Genomic DNA, 19,021 nt, shown 5'->3' with positions numbered 1-19,021 from the left:
ACAAATTGTTAGGAATTATAACATTGAGAGTATAGAGCAATGTTTCTGGAGCATGCTGTGTTTCCACCATAAATGCTGTTAAGGCATCTACTGGTGTTGAAATGCATTGTGTGCTCAAGTGTAAAGCAAATGGCTTTATCTCTATTTGCTTTGTATCTTGTTGTTGTAACTCCATGGGATCACAACTGGATTTATAGATTTTTGAGCAATTTGCAGCTTATGACAGACACCTCAAAAGACTCTGAGCTCAAATGATCACAGTTAATTTTCTCAAGTGCAGTAGTAATAGAAGATGACTGAAAATGCCCTTTACCAACAGAAGGGTTGAACATGCACAACATTTTCATGAAACAAACACAATAACAGGCCCAAGTTCTATTCTGAAAGTCAGAGAGGACATATGAATGTCTATTAAAAAGTCATCTTCCAGACAGTGTGATATGGTCCTCTACTAAAGTGCCTATCGCTGCTCTGGCACCCCAATGGTGGAATAAGCTCCCCCACGACGCCAGGACAGCGGAGTCACTGACCACCTTCCGGAGACACTTGAAACCCTACCTCTTTAAGGAATACCTGGAATAGTATAAAGTAATCCTTCTACCCCCATAAAAAAAAAAAGAAGAAAAGTGGTTGTCCCACTGGCTATCATAAGTTCAATGCACCAATTTGTATGTCGCTCTTGATAAGAGTGCCTGCTAAATGATGTAAATGTAAATGTAAAATCTGCCACCTGTCTCTGTCACTGATAGGCCCATATTGCTTTGCAACAGGATAGCATTAATGTTAGGGAGGTGAGGGGTGCAATTAGGCCTCATACACTGCCTTACAGTCCATCATTATTGATCAGTGATGTTTTCCACCTTGGGTGAGAAGGAGCTGTTATCTCACATGCATTTGGGTTAGTGGACATAAAGAGGACAATAGTTGGCACTGACAAAACTTTGGCACAGATCCTGTTAAGGCTCCAGGCCTGGAACCTACTTGACAGTTGGACAATCCTTTATAATGATAAGATAGGAGGATAATGTAAGTAGTAAGTGGGGTAAAATCAAACCTGTTTTGCATGACAGCCAGCAGTATACATGGGTGGCTCTGTATCTAGAACTCTGCTGCCTCACCTTGGTGAGAATGGAACTTGCAGCAGTGAAGGAATCACAGCATACTGAGAAGACACCTGTCTGAGGTGGGATATTATTTTATAAATGTATGTAACATTGCCCACCCACCACCAGCCAGATAATTGCCTACCTGTGCCCACTCAGAAACAGTGCTTAGCAGTGAGTGGCCTCTACATGTCTCCCCACTGAGACACTTCCAGCTGATGAGCGACTCTCTATAGCAAATAAATTCTTAATGAGAGAGGGAAATTAAACCTCTCAGAGCTATGGATCATTTTAATGATTGGTCTTATTCACTGCCATCACACAGACAGTTTAATCTGCAGTCACCTGGAGGTCCAGGGCAATCAATTACATTTTTCTCTGTATCCTTTTGAGAGCTTGTGTGTTCAACAATACTGACGAGAGAAGAGGGGGAAGAAAGAGATGGACCACTATTCTTGCTACAGAAAGTGCATAATACTAGCAACAAAATCAAACGCATACTTCAGTTTCTTTACTGTTCTTGCCAGGATTTCTCATAAATGCGAATAGATGGAATAGACTGCAGATAGTTGCACACGGCCCTTGTATGCACAGGAGCAGATACAGAATACCCGCATAGACCTAACGTCATTTAGAATTGTACATGATTCTAGCTACTGGAACATCCAAAACATGTTGTTTGTTAGAATGTCCACATTCAACTCGATATATGTGACATCTTAATAGCCAAAAAATCGTTGAATTTACGCGTTTGTGCCTTGCTGCCATGCTTTTATCACATGACAAATATCCCCGTGGGGCACGGAAAGGTAGTTGTCATGGAGATGCGGGCTAGACCTGATGCATGCAGCTCGAGATTGAAGTGAACGATTTTTTAGCAGCAACAACGGAACAGTTGACAAGAATCCGTGAGTAGTTTACACATCATTCTTCATTTCAAGGTACACGGTACTATGTTGCGGATACTTTCATTGACAAAATGTTGACCTTTCATTGCGACTTGCTATATTGTAGCGTTGTCACTTTGTGTTCTATAATATGTAAGAGTAGACAGTGATCATAGCTAGTTTCCACCGCAGTACTTGCACAACACAAATCTAGATTCTCCACACTTCATAGTGTTTTTTATTATCACTGTCGCTGAACATACTGTTTTTGTTAATCTGAGAAATGTTATCGTTGAGTCATTTTCAGAGCTTTTTGTAGCCTATCTAATTATATGGACACTGGAGTTTAAACCTTAGGCCGATGTAGCCTAATTTGTGCACTGCCCTACATTGCCTACATAATAATGAATGTGAACCCCCTTCTCTAAAATACTGCAGTATGGTTATTGATGTGCATATTGATGTGTATATAACCATACTGCAGTGTTTTTGTGTGTTTTAGAGAAGGGGGTGCACCCTTCACGGGAATCTGCACACTTATGGCATGGGAATTAATATAGCTAATCAGTACATTGCACTGGTCATGGCCACGATTCTCGTTCACAGGTGGACCACCACACAGCCTTACCATAATGCAGGAGATGAGGAACGGGATGATGCACTTCCCACCACCTGTGAGCAGAGACCGGGTCATATCCAAGTTCCCAAAGGTACCTGAACACAGCCATCTGGCCATCTGGATCAACTCAAAGCTACAATAAATGTTTAGTGGCTCTGGTATACAGTTGTTAAAAGTCACAAGTGCTGTCTTTCAAAACAGGTTGGAATGGAGAGGGCAAGAGTAAGTGGTTGATGAGCTCCTAGTTATTGAAACCGTGTGACATCCACACAGGGGCTTACAGATGTCTGATTGAGTGTGTGGAATCACAGGGCTGGCTATTTCTGAAAACAGCGCTAATAAAGTCAATGTTAATGTTGTCTAGTAACCTACCGTACCCAAGGAGGCCTCTCCGTCAGCTGCTGCTATTTAGGCTCACAACATGCAGTGACACCTAAACTCTCCTTGCTCAGCACAGGATTCTGAGTAGATAAGAGAACCACAATAGAAACAAGTCTCTTGACTTTTTTGTATACAGTTGAAGTCGGAAGTTTACATACACCTTAGCCAAATACATTTAAACTCAGCTTTTTCACAATTCCTGACATTTAATCCGAGTAAAAATTCCCTGTCTTAGGTCAGTTAGGATCACCACTTTATTTTAAGAAGGTGAAATGTCAGAATAATAGTAGAGAGAATGATTTATTTCAGCTTTTATTTCTTTCATCACATTCCCAGTGGGTCAGAAGTTTACATACACTCAATTAGTATTTGGTAGCATTGCCTTTTTGTTTAACTTGGGTTTAACTTGGGTCAAACGTTTCGGGTAGCTTCCACAAGCTTCCCACAATAAGTTGGGTGAATTTTGGCCCATTCCTCCTGACAGAGCTGGTTTAACTGAGTCAGGTTTGTAGGCCTCCTTGCTCGCACACGCTTTTTCAGTTCTGCCCACAAATGTTCTATAGCATTGAGGTCAGGGCTTTGTGATGGCCACTCCAATACCTTGACTTTGTTGTCCTTAAGCCATTTTGCCACAACTTTGGAAGTATGCTTGGGGTCGTTGTCCATTTGGAAGAACCATTTGTGACCAAGCTTTAACTTCCTGACTGATGTCTTGAGATGTTGCTTCAATATATCCACATCATTTTCCTTCCTCATGATGCCATCTATTTTGTGAAGTGCACCAGTCCCACCAGCAAAGCACCCCCACAGCATGATGCTGCCACCCCGTGCTTCACGGTAGGGATGGTGTTCTTCGGCTTGCAAGCCTCACCTTTTTCCTCCAAACATAACGATGGTCATCATGGCCAAACAGTTCTATTTTTGTTTCATCAGACCAGAGGACATTTCTCAAAAAAGTACTATCTTTGTCCCCATGTGCAGTTGCAAACCGTAGTCTGGCTTTTTTATGGCGGTTTTGGAGCAGTGGCCTCTTCCTTGCTGAGTGGCCTTTCAGGTTATGTCGATATAGGACTCGTTTTACTGTGGATATAGATACTTTTGTACCTGTTTCCTCCAGCATCTTCACAAGGTCCTTTACTGTTGTTCTGGGATTTATTTGCACTTTTCGCACCAAAGTACGTTCATCTCTAGGAGACAGAACGCGTCTCCTTCCTGAGCGGTATGACAGCTGCGTGGTCTCATGGTGTTTATACTTGCGTACTATGTCACGGTTCAGACAGACGACAAGAGGACCACAATTGCGTCACACCAGAAAGTTTATTTAAACTTAAGGGGAAAGGGATGTAGGGAGTGAGTGAAGGCTCCAGGGGTTATCCCGTCCGATGTGCTGGGTCTGTGCCTCCCCCCAGTGGCAGCGATGCGTCCGATGACGCCCGGTGGTTGGTGGTCCAGAAGTCCTGGGGGAGGAAACACAGACACAACGGGCGGAATGAAACCAGGCAGCAGTACAGTACAAGGGAAATCCAAAATACGTAGTAGCAAGGCAGAAGGCTGGTCAGAGTTACCGGGATTGAAGAGTAGTCAGGAGTCGTAATGGCAGAAGCAGGTCTGGATCTCCTGAGGCAGAAGAGAATCCAAAAACCAGGCAGGTCCGGGGTCACAAAACCAGGGTGAGCCAGAAGCGCGAGCAAACAGGTTCCGGGTGTGAGCTTTGCAGACGATCTGACACCGGAGAGCTGAAAGACAGGGCCTTAAATACTGGGAGAGGTTAGTGGGTAATGCAGCGCAGCTGGCAGAGTAATTAGAGCCGAGCAGAGCAGGGACAGGTGGAGCTAGTTAGGCTGAGTAGAGAGAGTGGTGAGCAGAGTGGAAGAAAATTAAGGTGGTAACCCGGTGGAGTGAGAGGCTCATGACAGAACCCCCCCAAGGGACGGCCCCAGAAGTCCCAAGAGCAACACCACGCCGGGCGGGAGGAGGGGAGCCGAGGAGGGCTAGAACTCCTCCGAACGGTCCGAGTGAACGTCCTCATCCTCGGAGGAAGCCGGAGGGCCGTGGTCGGGAGATGGGACAGGTCCCGAGACCGGATCAGGCACAGGACAGGAAGCCGAGCGGGCAGGACGGTTAGAGACCCCTCTGGGGCGGCCCCTTTACGGATTGCAGGTTGATCAGGATGCCGTTGGTGGAAAGCGGTGATGAGAGTCCTATCCACAATCCGACTAGCTGGCACCCAGGTCCTTTCCTCAGGTCCATAGCCCTCCCAGTCAATGAGGTACTGAGACCCCCTACCCCTCCGTCTGGACCGAAGCAGGCGGCGGACGGTGTAAACCAGACCACCATCGACGAGCCGTGGAGGAGGAGGACAAGGCGCAGCAGGGACCAGCGGACTCCTGGGCACAGGCAGGGCTGCAGCAATCCGGCTGGGGGCTGGCAGGACGACTTGTGTTGGTTGCAGATGGGGCAGGCTTGGACGAATTCCCAGTACATCCTTCCTCAGAGAGGGCCACCAGAACCTCTGGGCGAGCAGGTTGTAAGTGCGGGTGGAGCCAGGGTGACAAGCTAGGCGGGAGTCATGTCCCCACTGAACGACCTGGGACCTCAGGTCTTCGGGGACAAAAAGGCGGTCAGCTGGGCAAGTGCTGGGACCTGGCTGGTTACGGAGAGCCTCCAGCACCTGTTCCTCAACAGCCCAGGTCAGAGCTGCAACGATGCAGGGACTTGGCAGAATCGACACAGGGTCCTTGGAGGGGTCAGGAGCGGAGTTAGTAGGTACTGGCCGAGGGGAGTGCGGCGGCAAGCAGGCAGGTTCGGTGGCAGTCCTCTCCCACTCCCTGATCACCCCGGTCACCCAGTCGAGCTGAGGGTTGTGCCGGGCGGAGCCATGGGTAACCCAGGATGAGGGTTGGCCTGGAGAGGGGAGCAGGTGAAACTGGATAGTTTCTTGATGGTTTCCGGACAGACCCATCGAGACCGGGGCCGTGACATGAGTGACCGATCCGAGTAAGTGTCCGTCCAGTGCCCGGGCAGGAATAGGAGGTGTCAAACGGAGGTTCTCCAGTCCCAGTTGGCGTGCCAGCTTGATGTCCATTATGTTGGCTTCGCGCCAGAATCCACCAGAGCAGCCAGGGTGTGAGTTGAGTCAGGGAGGCGGAGGTGAACTTGCAGCAGGGGTTTGCGGTCGGAGGACTGGATGGTCATTGAACTCAACCGGACTCCCCCCCTATGCCCGGTGAGCTTCGGCCCTTTAAAGGGCAGGTTACCACACGATGTCCATCACCTCCACAATAGAGGCAGAGGTTTGAGGTGAGCTGCCGCTGGCGCTCTGCAGGAGTGAGAGAGGCTCGCCCAATCTCCATAGGCTCAGACTGATCAAGCTGACCTGGGTGAGTGGCAGTAGATGACAGGAGCCCAGTCGGATCTCTCCGAATGCCGGTAGTAGGTGGACCTTGGCGCCCCCTCTCACGACGACGGGTCTGTATCCCTCTGCCGATCCGGACAGTCAGTGCGATGGCTTCATCAAGAGTGGAAGGCAGTTCATGGGAGACCAACTCGCCCTTGATATAGTCAGCAAGCTATGGAAGAACGCGTCCACCAACGATGGTGTGTTCCAAGAACTTCGTCTTGCCAGGGTTCGGAAGTCGATGGAATGGTCTGCGACTGTACGTCTGCCTTGTCGAATACTGAACAGTTCACGAGACGCCTCTGCGGTTGGTGAATCCAGGTCAAACACCTTCAGCATCTCCTCAGCAAACAGGTCGAAGGTTGCACATGCGGGGGTTTGACGTTCGAACTCTGCTGTTCCCCAGAGTCGAGCTCGGCCCGTCAGGTGAGTGATGGCATACCCAACCTTAGCCCCCTCCGTGGCGAAGGTCCTTGGCTGCAAGGAGAACTGAAGTCGGCAGCTAGTCAGGAATGGCCGGACCTGGGTTGAATCGCCGTTGAACCGCTCGGGGTTTCCAATCTTGGGTTCCGAGCAGCGGCTGCAATGACCGGGGCAGGTAACTCGGGGGCAGGGCTGGTGGGCAGACTGGCTGGGGTCAGGTTGGTGAGGAGTTGAATGATCATGGCGAGTTGTTGTTGCTGCTGCTGGGACTGCTGCTGGTGCTGCTGGAACTGCTGATGCTGTTGGTAGCCGGCCTGAAGCAGAGAGGTGATGTCGCCGCTCATGCGGCCTAGCTCTCTCTCAGTGTGTTCCAGGCGTAGCATGGCGGTGGGTTGCTCAGGTTCTTCGGTTTCCATGTCGGGGGAAGTGTGCGCTGGGTCCATGATGGTCAGATCGTACTGTCACGGTTCAGACAGACGACAAGAGGACCACAATTGCGTCACACCAGAAAGTTTATTTAAACTTAAAGGGAAAGGGATGTAGGGAGTGAGTGAAGGCTCCAGGGGTTATCCCGTCCGATGTGCTGGGTCTGTGCCTCCCCCCAGTGGCAGCGATGCGTCCGATGACGCCGGTGGTTGGTGGTCCAGAAGTCCTGGGGGAGGAAACACAGACACAACGGGGCTGGAATGAAACCAGGCAGCAGTACAGTTCAAGGGAAATCCAAAATACGTAGTAGCAAGGCAGAAGGCTGGTCAGAGTTACCGGGATTGAAGAGTAGTCAGGAGTCGTAATGGCAGAAGCAGGTCTGGATCTCCTGAGGCAGAAGAGTATCCAAAAACCAGGCAGGTCCGGGGGTCACAAAACCAGGGTGAGCCAGAAGCGCGAGCAAACAGGTTCCGGTGTGAGCTTTGCAGACGATCTGACACCGGAGAGCTGAAAGACAGGGCCTTAAATACTGGGAGAGGTTAGTGGGTAATGCAGCGCAGCTGGCAGAGTAATTAGAGCCGAGCAGAGCAGGGACAGGTGGAGCTAGTTAGGCTGAGTAGAGAGAGTGGTGAGCAGAGTGGAAGAAAATTAAGGTGGTAACCCGGTGGAGTGAGAGGCTCATGACATACTATTGTTTGTACAGATGAATGTGGTACCTTCAGGCGTTTGGAAATTGCTCCCAAGGATGAACCAGACTTGTGGAGGTCTACAAATTTTTTTCTGAGGTCTTGGCTGATTTATTTTGATTTTCCTATGATGTCAAGCAAAGAGGCACTGAGTTTGAAGGTAGGCCTTGAAATACATCCACAGGTACACCTCCAACTGACTCAAATGATGTCAATTAGCCTATCAGAAGCTTCTAAAGCCATGACATAATTTTCTGGAATTTTCCAAGCTGTTTAAAGGCACAGTCAATTTAGTGTATGTAAACTTTCTGACCCACTGGAATTGTGATACAGTGCATTATAAGTGAAATAATCTGTCTGTAAACAATTGTTGGAAAAATTACTTGTGTCATGCACAAAGTAGATGTCCTAACCGACTTGACAAAGCTATAGTTTGTTAACAAGAAATTTGTGGAGTGGTTGAAAAACGATTTTTAATAACTTCAACCTAAGTGTATGTAAACTTCCGACTTCAACTGTATGTATCCTTGACAATTTTGGCATATGTATCCGTTGCCTGTAACATTTGATGTATTTTAAATTGTCAAATCAAATCAAATAAGTAGTGAAGACGTAAATTGCCAGGGCTGCAAAAGCTTCAGAGGATGTGGCAGACATACTGTATTCCTAATACGCAAGGATTTAGCTATTTTCCCCACACAGTCTCTTGGTGCCTTTTCAAAAGTAGATTAAATTAAATGTTCAGGGGAGTTTGAGTGACATTTTTCAAGCCTGGATATGAGAAGAGCTTTAACAGTAATGTCAGCAGGAATAACTGGAACAGCAAGACTTCGTAGACTGGTAAAAATGCTTTCAGTATGTCAGATACCAAACAATGCATTTAAACTCTTCTGTGTGATTGTACATCAGTGAGTGATGTCTGTTGTTTCCAGTGTTATACTCCACAGGCCTGTCTGCAGATTAAGGAGGACTGGGATGCTCAGGCTAAGGCTGCCTGTAAAGACAGATCTGACAGGCATCAGGGGTGAGTTGCCTGGTTAGATGAATTGATTGATTAATTGACTGATTCACTGATTGATTGGTATTGGATTTATCTGGAAAAGCAACTGTGGATTTAGCTGTTAAATATTTCCTTTGAAGATGTGACAGACTGAAGATGTCCAAAGCAGTGGTTGTTGGTGACCTTAATGTGGGCAAGACCTGCCTAATCAACCGGTAAAGGATTCAGCTTGCGACCTGGCTGCTATATCATCTTCCTTTTAGGTGGTAAACAGCCTCCTAACATGTTTGTATATTCTGTGCTGCACTTTCAGGTTCTGCAAAGATGTATTTGACAGAGACTACAAGGCCACGATAGGAGTGGACTTTGAGATTGAGAGGTTTGAGCTCTCAGGAGCTCCATTCTCCCTTCAGATGTGAGTGAGGGTCATGCTCTGGTTTGAGTTTGATTATTGGCTTTATTATTTGATTAGAGACTTGTGATTCTTTACTTGTATTCAAAGGTGATTGTTTTTCCTTCTCTTTCTCTACATAGCTGGGACACAGCTGGCCAGGAAAAATTCAAATGTATCGCTTCAGCATACTACAGAGGAGCTCAGGGTAAGACAGAGACAGCCAGTGAGATGCCTTTGGCTACGTTAACACAGGCAGCCCGATTCTGATATTTTTTCCTCTAATTGGTCTTTTGACCAATCAGATCAGCTCTGAAAAAGATCTGATGTGAAAAGATCTGATGTGATTGGTCAAAAGACCAATTAGTGAAAAAAAGATCAGAATTGGGCTGCCTGTGTAAATGCAGCCATTGTAGAATATGGAAACCCTGAGGAGTTCACTGTTGCTGTATCCAAGCCTCTGTGTTTTTATTACAGTGATAATCACAGTATTTGACATGGCAGACATTAAGACCTTGGAGCACACATGGTAGGTTTATTTAATAGATTATAAAATCAAGAGCGAGCACAAAGATAAATCAGAACAATCAAAGGTCCTCTCAAATGAAATGTCTCTTTATCTCTCACAGGCAGTGGTTAGATGAGGCCATGAGGGAGAATGAACCTGGCTCCTGTTCTGTTTTCCTGGTCGGAACCAAGAGTGACCTTCTTGTGAGTGCACAAACATGTACATGGTTCCTGACAGATAGATAGGCTACTGTAAATAGATATTGTAGATAGGCACACATACAGTGGGGAGAACAAGTATTTGATACACTGCCGATTTTGCAGGTTTTCCTACTTACAAAGCATGTAGAGGTCTGTAATTTTTATCATAGGTACACTTCAACTGTGAGAGATGGAATCTAAAACAAAAATCCAGAAAATCACATTGTATGATTTTTAAGTAATTAATTTACATTTTATTGCATGATATAAGTATTTGATCACCTACCAACCAGTAAGAATTCCGGCTCTCACAGACCTGTTAGTTTTTCTTTAAGAAGCCCTCCTGTTCTCCACTCATTACCTGTATTAACTGCACCTGTTTGAACTCGTTACCTGTATAAAAGACACCTGTCCACACACTCAATCAAACAGACTCCAACCTCTCACAATGGCCAAGACCAGAGAGCTGTGTAAGGACATCAGGGATAAAATTGTAGACCTGCATAAGGCTGGGATGGGCTACAGGACAATAGGCAAGCAGCTTGGTGAGAAGGCAACAACTTGTTGGCGCAATTATTAGAAAATGGAAGAAGTTCAAGATGACGGTCAATCACCCTCGGTCTGGGGCTCCATGCAAGATCTCACCTCGTGGGGCATCAATGATCATGAGGAAGGTGAGGGATCAGCCCAGAACTACACGGCAGGACCTGGTCAATGACCTGAAGAGAGCTGGGACCACAGTCTCAAAGAAAACCATTAGTAACACACTATGCCGTCATGGATTAAAATCCTGCAGCGCACGCAAGGTCCCCCTGCTCAAGCCAGCGCATGTCCAGGCCCGTCTGAAGTTTGCCAATGACCATCTGGATGATCCAGAGGAGGAATGGGAGAAGGTCATGTGGTCTGATGAGACAAAAATAGAGCTTTTTGGTCTACACTCCACTCGCCGTGTTTGGAGGAAGAAGATGGATGAGTACAACCCCAAGAACACCATCCCAACCGTGAAGCATGGAGGTGGAAACATCATTCTTTGGGGATGCTTTTCTGCAAAGGGGACAGGACGACTGCACCATATTGAGGGGAGGATGGATGGGGCCATGTATCTCGAGATCTTGGCCAACAACCTCCTTCCCTCAGTAAGAGCATTGAAGATGGGTCGTGTCTGGGTCTTCCAGCATGACAACGACCCGAAACACACAGCCAGGGCAACTAAGGAGTGGCTCCGTAATAGTTCTGCTTTTCTGATGTGCAATAAAATGTAAATTAATTACTTAAAAATCATACAATGTGATTTTCTGGATTTTTGTTTTAGATTCCGTCTCTCACAGTTGAAGTGTACCTATGATAAAAATTACAGACCTCTACATGCTTTGTAAGTAGGAAAACCTGCAAAATCGGCAGTGTATCAAATACTTGTTCTCCCCACTGTAGGTGTATAATATGCTTTTGTCATATCCGTAATGAAGAACCATATCACGCTAGCTCTGTCTTTTGGCTCCTTTCTATGCTTTTGCTGAATCTTTTCTCTCTCTGTGCTCAAGGCTCCAGAGGAGCGCAAGAGGACTGAGAGAGATGCCGTCAAGATGGCAACTGAAATGAAAGCTGAGTTTTGGTGTGTTTCGGCCAAGACAGGTACAGACCGGAGCAAAGACCCCTATTATAACATGACACCATGACTTCATTGTGATGTTCATGTTGACATTAGCATAGCTGTGGTTTTAGAGACCACAAGATAATTACATAGAGATGGCTCCAGATGTGCAATGTGCTTATTGTGTAATCAGAGGTTAAACTGTTTCACTGTATATGGAGTGTGGGAATTACACTACAGTTAAAAAGTTTGGGGTCACTTAGAAATGTTCTTGTTTTCGAAAGAAAAGCAAATTTTTTGTCCATTAAAATAACATCAAATTGATCAGAGATACAGTGTAGACATTGTAAATGTTGTAAATGGCTATTGTAGCTGGAAACGGCAGATTTCTTATGGAATATCTACATAGGCGTACAGAGGCCCATTATCAGCAACCATCAGTCCTGTGTTCCAATGGCACGTTGTATTTGCTAATCCAAGTTTATCATTTTAAAAGGCTAATTGATCATTAGAAAACCCTTTTGCAATTATGTTAGCACAGCTGAAAACTGTTGTGCTGATTAAAGAAGCAATAAAACTGCCCTTCTTGAGACTAGTTGAGTATCTGGAGCATCATGTCACGATCGTCATACATAGAGGAGGACCAAGGCGCAGCGTGTTGAGCGAACATACTTTAATTAGTTAAAGTGCACACACGACACAAAACAACAAAACGACTCGTAACGTCCTAGGTAACAATGACCAACTGGAACAAAAACCCACAAACACCAAGGGAAAACAGACAGTTTAAATATGGCTCCCAATCAGAGACAACCAGCCACAGCTGACACTCGTTGCCTCTGATTGGGCCAACAAAGAAACAGAAGAACTAGAACCCCCAACATAGAAATATACCACATAGAATGAACACACCCTGGCTCAACATATAGAGTCCCAGAGCCAGGGTGTGACAGTACCCCCCCCTAAAGGCGCGGACTGCGACCGCGCCTCCACTAGAACAAAACAGGGGAGGGCTGGGTGGGCATTCCTCCTCGGCGGCGGTTCTGGCTCCGGCCTTTCCCACCACCCTCCAATAAACCCCCCATAGCGCCCCTGGTCCGGTCTGGCCCCGCTGGCTGGAGCTGAACTGGACGTAGCAGGAGCGGTTAGCTTCAGCTCCGTAGTGGAGCCGTTGACCGGTACCTTACCAGGCACCGGTGACCCAGGCACGGGTTGTGCTGGACTGACGACACGCACCCCTGGCTTGGTGCGTGGAGCCGGAACGGGCCAGACCGGGCTGACGACTCGCACCCCTGGCTTGGTGCGTGGAGTAGGAACGGGCCGAACCAGGCTGACGACTCGCACCCCTGGCTTGGTGCGTGGAGTAGGAACGGGCCGGACCAGGCTGACGACTCGCACCCCTGGCTTGGTGCGAGTGGCAGCAACAGGCCGGGCCGGGCTGACGATGCGCACCCCTGGCTTGGTGCGTGGAGCAGGGACAGGCCGGACCGGGCTGGCGACGCACACCGTAGGCTTGGTGCGAGGAGCAGGGACAGGCTGGACCGGGCTGGCGACGCACACCGTAGGCTTGGTGCGAGGAGCAGGGACATGCCGGACCGGGCTGGCGACGCACACCGTAGGCTTGGTGCGTGGAGCAGGGACAGGCCGGACCGGGCTGGCGACGCACACCGTAGGCTTGGTGCGAGGAGCAGGGACAGGCCGGACCGGGCTGGCGACGCACACCGTAGGCTTGGTGCGAGGAGCAGGGACAGGCCGGACCGGGCTGGCGACGCACACCGTATGCTTGGTGCGTGGAGCAGGGACAGGCCGGACTGGGCTGGCGACGCACACCGTAGGCTTGGTGCGTGGAGCAGGGACAGGCCGGACCGGGCTGGCGACGCACACCGTCCATTTGGTGCGAGGGGCCGTAACAGGCCGGACCGTACTGGGGACACACACCACTGGCTCTACTTTGACCAGTGGCCCCCGTAACCTGGTGGCCTTCTGAATACGCCCCTTTTCTGCGTCCGTCAGCCCCGTCGTCCATGCCCTGTGCCCCCCCCTAAAAATTATTTGGGGTTGCCTCTCGACCGTCCGACGACGACCCTGATCACGCCGTTGCTCCTCTCTCCGTCGCCTCTCTACAGTCTCACTCCATGGCCGGCGATCCATCCCGGCCAGGATTTCCTCCCAGGTCCAGGACCCCTGCCCGTCCAAAATCTGCTCCCACGTCCAAGCTGCCTGCTCCTGGACACGCTGCTTGGTCCTGGTATGGTGGGTTTTTCTGTCACGATCGTCGTATTGAATAGACCAAGGCGCAGCGTGTTGAGCGAACATACTTTAATTAGTTAAAGTGCACACACGACACAAAACAACAAAACGACTCGTAACGTCCTAGGTAACAATGACCAACTGGAACAAAAACCCACAAACACCAAGGGAAAACAGACAGTTTAAATATGGCTCCCAATCAGAGACAACCAGCCACAGCTGACACTCGTTGCCTCTGATTGGGAGTCACTCAGGCCAACAAAGAAACAGAAGAACTAGAACCCCCAACATAGAAATATACCACATAGAATGAACACACCCTGGCTCAACATATAGAGTCCCAGAGCCAGGGTGTGACACATCAGCAATTGTGGGTTCGATTACAGGCTCAAAATGGCCAGAAACAAATAACTTTCTTCTGAAACTCGTCAGTCTATTCTTGTTCTGAGAAATGAAGGCTATTCCATGCGAGATATTGCCAAGAAACTGAAGATCTCGTACAACGCTGTGTACTACTCCCTTCAAAGAACAGCGCAAACTGGCTCTAACCAGAATAGAAAAAGGAGTGGGAGGCCCCAGTGCACAACTGAGCAAGAGGACAAATACATGAGAAACAGACGCCTCACAGGTCTTCAACTGGCAGCTTAATTAAATAGTACCCGCAAAACACCAGTCTCAACGTCAACAGTGAAGAGGCGACTCCGGGATGCTGACCTTCTAGGCAGAGTTGCAAAGAAAAAGCAATATCTCAGACTGGCCAATAAAAAGAAAAGATTAAGATGGGCAGTCTGAGATATGGCTTTTTCTTTGCAACTCTGCCTAGAAGGAGAGCATCCCGGAGTCGCCTCTTCACTGTTGACGTTGATACTGGTGTTTTGCAGGTACTATTTAATGAAGCTGCCAGTTGAGGACCTGCGAGGTGCCTGTTGCTCAAACTAGACACTCTAATGTATTTGTCCTCTTGCTCAGTTGTGCACCGGGGCCTCCCACTCCTCTTTCTATTCTGGTTAGAGCCAGTTTGCGCTGTTCTTTGAAGGGAGTAGTACACAGCATTGTACGAGATTTTCAGTTTCTTGGCAATTTTTCGCATGGAATAGCCTTCATTTCTCAGAACAAGAAAAGACTGACGAGTTTCAGAAGAAAGTTATTTGTTTCTGGCCATTTTGAGCCTGTAATCGAACCCACAATTGCTGATGCTCCAGATACTCAACTAGTCTCAAGAAGGGCAGTTTTATTGCTTCTTTAATCAGCACAACAGTTTTCAGCTGTGCTAACATAATTGCAAAAGGGTTTTCTAATGCTTTTAAAATGATAAACTTGGATTAGCAAACACAACGTGCCATTGGAACACAGGACTGATGGTTGCTGATAATGGGCCTCTGTACGCCTATGTAGATATTCCATTAAAAATCAGCAGTTTCCAGCTACAATAGCCATTTACAACATTAACAATGTCTACACTGTATTTCTGATCAATTTGATGTTATTTTAATGGACAAAAAAATTGCTTTTCTTTCTAAAACAAGGACATTTCTAAGTGACCCCAAACTTTTGAACGGTAGTGTATGTCTGGGTCATTTGCAATCAATGCAGCTGCTGGTCTTGTTACTGTAAATATTTTGATGATGTGATAATGACACTCACTATCGGTGTGACTGTGTTGTAGGGGAGAATGTGCAGGGGTTCTTCTTCCGGGTGGCATCTCTGGCCTTTGAAGACTCTATACTGAAGGACATGGAGAGAGGGATCACCTCCACTAGAATAGGAGGAGGAGACAGCATCAGTAAGAGACAACTCAAAGGACAACAGAGGGGTTTGGGTCAGAGAGTGTAGATGGAGGGAAATACATAGAGAGGAAAATAATTGACTTTTTTTTTTTAAGCTTTGGGAATAAATATGTTGTCAGTTGCTCATCTCTCAGACTGGACTTGTCGCAGTACTCTTTATTGATGTTCTTGGTATCTTTCTCTTTAGAATCTGACAGAGCCAACCTGGAGGAGCCCCAGTCCAAAGCAGTGAATACGAATTGCTGCTGAGAAAAGAGAAAAGGACTTGAAGTAGGGGTCAAGAGAAGGAAGGAGAGCGAGATGTGAAGAAAGATGTTGAAATAGTGGATTTTAAAAGTGGAAAAAGCTGTGTCTGACATGTGCCTCTTATTTCTCAGTCTTCACTGGTATCATTCATACGTGGACACACAAGAGTCTACAGCCTTTATAATCATCATTTAGTACTGCCATTTTGGGACGTAATGTATCAACTTCCTTGATTTTAATCCGGTCATCAATGACCTTTATTTTATGCATTGTAAAGTATTTTATGAATTCAGTATTTTGTCAAATTTTGCAATTAGGGTGCATTTCAGACTCATTTGTAGAAGAAGTGGTTTGATAGTTTGTTATATACTGTATTATCATTATGTATTGTCTAGCCCTAACATTCTGCAGATACATTTCCAATAATTTTATTGCATATTTCTGTTATTACTCCTAACCTCATTCCTAGGCTGAATTGTTTCTGCACAGAGACAGAGCTGGCTTGTGGATGACATTACAAAAAAAAAATATATATATATATATATTGTAAAGCGGTTATCCCACTAGCTATAAGGTGAATGCACCAATTTGTAAGTCGCTCTGGATAAGAGCGTCTGCTAAATGACGTAAATGTACATGTAAAATTACCCCTAATCAAAATAAAGTTTCATATAACATCTAAATATCTCAGTTCCTTTCACTGGATGGTTCTCACTTTGTAATGTGCTACAGAGCTAGTTTCTGACCGAGTTCACAACTGACCAAAAACAGTGACAAAATAATTTAGCATTAAAGGAAAGAAAACAGTTAGCTACTACATTAACACAAACAGTAAATTCAAGAAATAAATATGCATGAACTTAAAGAATTACCTCAATCAAGGACAGGTTCAATAAGCTACAAAATTGTGTAACAACGATATGTGATGCTGCTTTACAGCTTCGCTAGTGTTAAGTTTAGCAAGGAATTTTTCAACTAACCCTGTGCTTGGCGATGCTTTCTTCTATTTTATAAATGACTGTGTCCATTTGCAGGTGGTTCTCCAAAAACCAGACAAAATTCAGAATTATATTAAATCCATGTTTTGGTATCGAGTGTGAAATGCCTCTTGCATGTGTGTAGATCTTTGTTTTGGTCGCACTGTAACGCGCTGTCATCTACTTCTTAATTTGGCTGCGCCCGGAGTGCATAAAAACGCCTTGTTCCTGCAAAGATGTTGGGAAGGACTAGATAGTTTTAAATAGTGGAGTAGGGTGGTGGGTTTTTAGTAAGTTTAGGGTTAGATGGTATGGTATGGTATTTGTTGATTTTTAAAATGTATTTTTTCAAGTGGGAGCCGCAGAGCAGTCAACTTGCGCGATATGGCTAAGCCAACTTTGCGAGAAGAAATCAAATCAAATCAAATCAAATTACAACAGGTGTAGACATTACAGTGAAATGCTTACTTACAAGTCCTTAACCAACAATGCAGTTTAAAAAAAATAGATAAGTAAAAAAAAATATATATATTATAATTAAAGAGCAGCAGTAAAATAAAATAACAGTAGGGAGGCTATATACAGGGGGTACCGGTACAGAGTCAATGTGCAGGGGCACCGGTTAGAGACAGTGCGTGGTCTGACGTATGGTTTTATATGAACTGCGGGCACGTCCTCCCCACGCTGTCACGTCACCGGCGTGACTTTGTTGTTATTATTACTCGACCTTGTTAGGCCTACTGCTGCTAGGTAGCTCTCTCTCTGCTCTCCCCCTCCCCTCTGTCTGTCCTTGATTGCAGGAGTGAAGTCTGGTGTGCGGGAGTCAGGGTTCCAGCTGCAGCTCATTCACCATAATCACCTCAGCCTTTAAGACCCGGTCAAACTTTCCACTCATCGTCAGATCATAGTCAAGACGACCATGTTAGTCTCGCTGCCGACTCAACCTGTTTGTTTTCGCTCTTTGTGTTTTTGGCCTGTTCTATTTACTTTTCTCCTGTGCCACAGATTATGGGAACCTGACTTCTGCCTCCGCTTCACTCCTGCCACCACCATCCTGCTCCCCACTACCGGACCTCCCTTTTGGACTCACCACGGACACTAGGACATTACGGTACCACACCTGCCCTGACCTGGATCTGTTACCCTCCCTGTAACCTGGACTTGCTCTTCCCCTATTATTGGAAACCTGGACTTTTTGAACATTGTAAATAAACCTGTTAAACCTACTCTGGCTTGGTGTACTTGTCTGCATTTGGGTTCTAATCCAGTTAAATCATGACAGTATGATCTGACCAACATGAACCCAGCAGACAGTATCTCGGATACCACCCCAGAGTGCACTCAAATTCGGACTGCTATAGCCAATCAGGACATTTTACTTGGCCAACATGATACCCTGTTTAAGACTATTGCTGAGAACAGTCAGGTGCTGTTTAATCAGGTTCAATTACTCACCAATCAGGTGTCTGTCCTTACTACCCAAGTTAATAATGCAACCCTCGGGCATGGCATACAAACTGCCCCTTCTCCTGCTCCACCTGTTTTTCCTGGCCCTCCAGCCCAGATCAGAGAGCCTTTTGTTCCTGCTCCAGAGCGCTATGATGGGAACATGGGAACCTGTGGTGAATTTTTGACTCAATGCTCGTTAGTGTTTGAACAACAGCCCCTCACCTACGCCTCAGAAAGAGCCCGTATTGCCTACCTTATCAACTCTACTAGCGGTTCCGCTCGTGCCTGGGGATCCGCGGTCTGGGAGAGTCAGTTGGACATTTGCAACGCTTTACGTGGCCTTCTCCACTGAGATGAGGAAGGTTTTTGACCACCCCTGCACGGGGGCAAGGAGGCTACGAAACGGTTGTTGTCTCTTCGGCAGGGGGTTCGCAGTGTGGCGGAGATGGCAGTGGAGTTTCGGACGTTAGCGGCGTTGAGCGGTTGGAATGACGAGGCATTACAAGGAGTGTTCATCAATGCTTTGTCTGAGACTTTAAAAGATGAGTTGGTGTCATATGATGTATCGCCTACGCTGGATAATCTTATTTCACTCACAATCAGGTTGGATAATCGGATTCGGGAGCGCCGCCGGGAGAGGAGTGTTAGTTCCAAGCAACTGGTCTGTCGTCAACAAACTCCTTCCCGCATCTTCCCTACG

At 46.8% G+C, this 19,021-nt stretch overlaps 1 protein-coding gene across 1 annotated transcript; it reads left to right on the top strand.

Annotated features, from left to right (window-relative positions):
- The first annotated feature begins 1,757 nt into the window (after positions 1-1,757).
- On the top strand, positions 1,758-16,648 carry rab36 (RAB36, member RAS oncogene family). The gene is made up of 11 exons (XM_041899480.2): positions 1,758-2,011; positions 2,597-2,700; positions 8,855-8,946; positions 9,063-9,137; positions 9,236-9,337; positions 9,457-9,521; positions 9,791-9,842; positions 9,943-10,024; positions 11,563-11,653; positions 15,529-15,645; positions 15,837-16,648. The coding sequence occupies exons 1-11, from the start codon at positions 1,948-1,950 to the stop codon at positions 15,896-15,898; spliced, it is 906 nt and encodes a 301-aa protein (XP_041755414.1). The 5' UTR covers positions 1,758-1,947; the 3' UTR covers positions 15,899-16,648.
- The last annotated feature ends 2,373 nt before the right edge of the window (positions 16,649-19,021 follow it).

The sequence above is a fragment of the Coregonus clupeaformis genome, chromosome 15 (genome assembly GCF_020615455.1).
Source record: "Coregonus clupeaformis isolate EN_2021a chromosome 15, ASM2061545v1, whole genome shotgun sequence".
Lineage (NCBI taxonomy): Eukaryota > Metazoa > Chordata > Actinopteri > Salmoniformes > Salmonidae > Coregonus > Coregonus clupeaformis.
The sequence above is the reverse complement of the archived record's forward strand: the minus strand, read 5'-3'. Positions and strand labels throughout refer to the sequence as shown.